The 4,391-nt window shown below is 39.6% G+C and overlaps 1 protein-coding gene across 1 annotated transcript; it reads right to left on the minus strand.

Moving 5' to 3' along the window:
* Positions 1-471: 471 nt before the first annotated feature.
* Positions 472-2,063, minus strand: LOC117095682 (26S proteasome regulatory subunit 4-like). Its single transcript, XM_033232288.1, has one exon. The coding sequence runs from the start codon at positions 2,021-2,023 to the stop codon at positions 701-703; it is 1,323 nt and encodes a 440-aa protein (XP_033088179.1). The 5' UTR covers positions 2,024-2,063; the 3' UTR covers positions 472-700.
* Between the last annotated feature and the right edge of the window lie 2,328 nt (positions 2,064-4,391).

Below are 4,391 nucleotides of genomic sequence, written 5' to 3' on the forward strand. Positions count from 1 at the left end.
GCAGACTCTACAAAAGCTAAATAATAGAAAATTTTATATAAAGTTTTGATTCACTCATAGTCTACTATTAATTTCTTTATATTTGCAGTATTTCTTTATAAAAGAAAATTCATCAGGTATTATTCAAGAAACACAGTACCTTAACTGCAGGAACAAATTAACACTTGCAGACAACGTTCCATCTAATATTCAAAATTCTGAGAAGCATGATCCCTTTGCAGAATTGAGCCTGGACAAAGTCTATTTCCACTCCAGTGGGCTGCACTTTACACTAACAAAGGGCATTACTTTTTGACTAGCAGAGGAATGAATAAAAAATGAATAAATTAAATTTCTCTATCTCTAGTCAGAATTACAATTGAAATTAACAGACTTTTAAGTCAGCGAGTTACTTCCATTACTATATTAATAAATTTGTGTTTTGTCTGCCAAGAATATTTCAAGGCCCTGTGAGTCTCCCACAGAAAACTCTTTTTTTTTTATGTGAAAGAGCACGCTTTATTGGGAAGCAGACTGCTGCACAGTGACCAACAGACAGACCACCCAATGGGCACTTACACATCGTACTCCAAAAGACACAGGTTGCTTTGCTAATAAAAATCAATGGGAACAGGGATTCTTCTGAGCAACTCCCCCAACCTCATCCCTTTCAGGGATTGAGAAATTTCCCAACCATTTTCCTGATGGCAGCCGTGGTTCACTAGAGATACAGCCCCTCAGGGGTGCCTTCCTGTTTCTTATAAAGAACATTTTCTTTAGATTTTTTGAAGTCTTCATTTGTTACTCTCATTCTACGTTCTCTTAAGGCCATCAGACCAGCTTCTGTACAGATTGCCTTGATGTCAGCACCAGAGAGGTCATCTTTAGCCATGATCAAGTCGTCCAGGGTTACATCATCAGCCAGCGTCATCCTGCTTGTGTGAATCTGAAAGATGCGCTTCTTCGTCTTTTCATCAGGCAGGGGGAACTCAATCTCCCTGTCAGTGCGGCCTGGCCTGATAAGTGCTGGATCCAGAGTTTCTGTTCGGTTTGTGGCCATGATAACTTTCACATCTCCCCTAGAATCAAATCCATCCAACTGGTTCAGCAGCTCCAACATTGTTCGCTGAATTTCTCTCTCCCCACCAGAATTGGAGTCATATCTTTTTGTCCCAATGGCGTCAATTTCATCAATAAACACGATGGACGGTGCATGTTCTTCGGCAACTCGAAACAATTCCCGTACGAGTTTGGGCCCATCACCTAGGTACTTCTGAATAAGTTCAGAGCCAACCACTCTCAAGAAAGTGGCTGAGGTTTGGTTTGCTACAGCTTTGGCTAACAAGGTTTTACCTGTGCCAGGTGGACCATAGAGAATGACCCCCTTAGGAGGCTTTATACCCATCTCTTCATAATATTCAGGATGGGTGAGAGGAAGCTCCACAGATTCCTTAATTTCCTGAATTTGGTTGTCCAACCCCCCAATATCCACATAGGTCTCCTGGGGGGCCTTTTCCACCTTCATCACTGTGACCAGGGGATCCGTGTCATCCATCAGCACCCCTATCACGGCATGCACCTTGTGATTGAGCAGGACCGAGCAGCCAGGTTCCAGCAGATCCTTGTCTATAAATGAAAGAATGCTGACGTAGTGTTCTGAGCCCACAGATGTAGACACGATGGCATGATTGTCATCAATGATCTCTTCCAAGGTTCCTACTGACATCGGGGTCCCCCTCAGATCATCCACTTTTGATCTTTCCTCCTCTTGCTTTTCTTCTAATGGTTTCATTTGTTCCTGATTTCTAATGAATTCTTCCTCCATGAGAAGATAGTCTTTAATTCTCTCTAACTTCAGTAATTTTAACCGGCACTGAGTGTGAGGTGTCACCAGTGGCAGTTTGCTGGCAGCGTCTGGTCCCTTCGTTTTCTTCTTCTTTTTCCCCACTCTAGTTGGTACAGGAGGTTCATATTTCTTTTTCTTGTCCTTGTCATCCTTCTTGCCACCTCCAGGACCATGACCACCACTCTGACTTTGACCCATCTTGCCTTCACTACTTGAGCTGCCGCTGCCGGAAGTTCCTCCACCCAGAAAACTCTTTAAAACTTACCACTAGACTCTAAAATTGCCTCTCCTCTTTTCTCATAAAAATGCCATTCTCTCAGAGCCAAACAATCCCAGTTAGGTATGGACAGCAGGATGTAGGGGTTGGAGAGTGGGTGGAAGAAGCTGAATACACCAATTATGTGAAATTCACTTATATGACCATTGATCTTTAATTGGTGAAATTTCAGTGACAGAAGGGAAGCATGTGGGTGGAAATTTCATTTCCAGGGATCTTTAAGAGTGCCATAACCAGCTGGACACGGTGGCCAATGCCTGTAATCCCAGGACTTTGGGAGGCCGAGGCAGGTGGATCACCTGAGGTCGGGAGTTCAAGACCAGCCTGACCAACATGGAGAAACCCTGTCTCTCCTAAAAATACAAAATTAGCTTGGTGTGGTGGCACATGCCTGTAATCCCAGCTATTTGGGAGGCTGAGGCAGGAGAGTCACTTGAACCCGGGAAGCAGAGGTTGTGGTGAGCCGAAATTGTGCCATTGCACTCCAGCCTGGGCAACAAGAAAAAAGATCACCATAATCACATCCTAGGTACCATTTCACCTACAGTAAAATCAACACTGAACAAAATCTTTTAGAAGAGAAATCTGCGTACTCTATCTTCTCCCCCATTCTCCACTTCCAACAGTAACTGAATTAGCTGGATCAAAAACTTGGCTGATGAAGAATGCTGACATTTAAGATAGCATACTTGCTACTACACTTAGAAGATTAAAAATCTTGAAACCAAAGCTAGGTATAAGACAATAAATCCAAGATCTCACCTAATGGAGCTGAGAATTAATATGCACCATCACATCTTAGCAAAGACTTGATCACCTACATAAAGTATATGCTTTCGACATTCTACTCGTTATTGTCATCTGAGAGTAAATGCTTTAAAGAAGATAAATATGAAAATGATTCCTTGAGCTGCCTGCAACTGTCAGGCCCAAGTACACCACTTGAAACAATTTAAATAAGTGAAAAGATGTGAATGCCACAGTTGCTTTACCATCTGTGGCCATTTATTAGAAAACAAAAACAGAAAATCTTTACCTCCCTTAAACAGAACAAACAGAGAAAAATAAATAGACAGGCACCTTTTAAAATTTAAGAAAGCTGTCCTTGAGCACTTAATATTTAAGGAGATAATTTCTGGATAAAGACAAGCTAGATTCTTAAGAACTATGCATGCAGCTTATGTACTGACAGCATCCATTAACTCAGAATTGATCTTTGAAACTTAGCCAATTCAAAAATGGTATTGCAGAAAACACATCACCAAACACATTAGTCTAAGAAATGCCTTGTCTATGATCTGTGACCCCAAGGTCATCAAAACACATTGTAGCCCAGCAAGGACCAACGCCCCATGAGCAGCAGCAGACAACATGGACATTGCATTGAGGACATTACTAACTGATTGATGAATTCAAATCCATGTTCTCAACTGCTCACAGAGTAGAAGGAAAAGTACACCATCTGGATTGAGCTGACCTAGGGTCAATGTCTTCCTAACTTGAACACGTGCTACCCAGTTTGTAAACCTCTAATATAGAAATATTATTATTTCAAAAGGACTGTTTGGAGGTTAAATAAGATGATAAGGATGAAATATGTGTCATTAGCATTAAAATGCAATTTCTTCTTGTCAATCACCCATAACTAACACAAATACTCTAACAACTAAGAGCGAATTCTAAAACCCAGTGATTTAAATTTCATTTGCATTATGTATTTAACCCCTAGGGATAAAAAAAAAAATATGTCTTGAAATCTCACGTCAAAGAGATATTGTTTAGAAAATGAGATATGGCATAATCTGAAGTATTGCTTTCTGATAAATTTTCCTCTTGTTAAGTCAGATATACATTATCCAAAGTTAAGACATTTAAACATTGAAAATCATCATAAAATAATACTTTTAAACATTTAAAATTATTTTTCATCAAGAGATGAAAGTTGAATCAATGAGTAACATTTCAATAATAATATGTGTAACAACTAGAAAAAATAACAAAATCAATGAAATTTTTATTGAGTTAGGTAAGCTTTAATAGTTTGTATAATGTGAGGAGACTAAGAGTAGAAATTATCTTTAAGGGTTTTGTCATTTCTCTCTCGTAGGTTTTACTAATAGATTCACAATGGGGAAAATTATACTGTGCTTTTTCTAGACAATAGTTGCAGCACTATGGTGAGATCTTGGCATTGCACTTTAAGAGGTAAATTAATAAATGTTGATGTCATGTAGAAGGACAGAGTGCTTGAAAAACACCTTTATGTACAGAAAGCTTAAAGAAACTTGG

Source organism: Trachypithecus francoisi, unplaced genomic scaffold (genome assembly GCF_009764315.1).
Source record: "Trachypithecus francoisi isolate TF-2019V2 unplaced genomic scaffold, Tfra_2.0 Lachesis_group14, whole genome shotgun sequence".
Classification (NCBI taxonomy): domain Eukaryota; kingdom Metazoa; phylum Chordata; class Mammalia; order Primates; family Cercopithecidae; genus Trachypithecus; species Trachypithecus francoisi.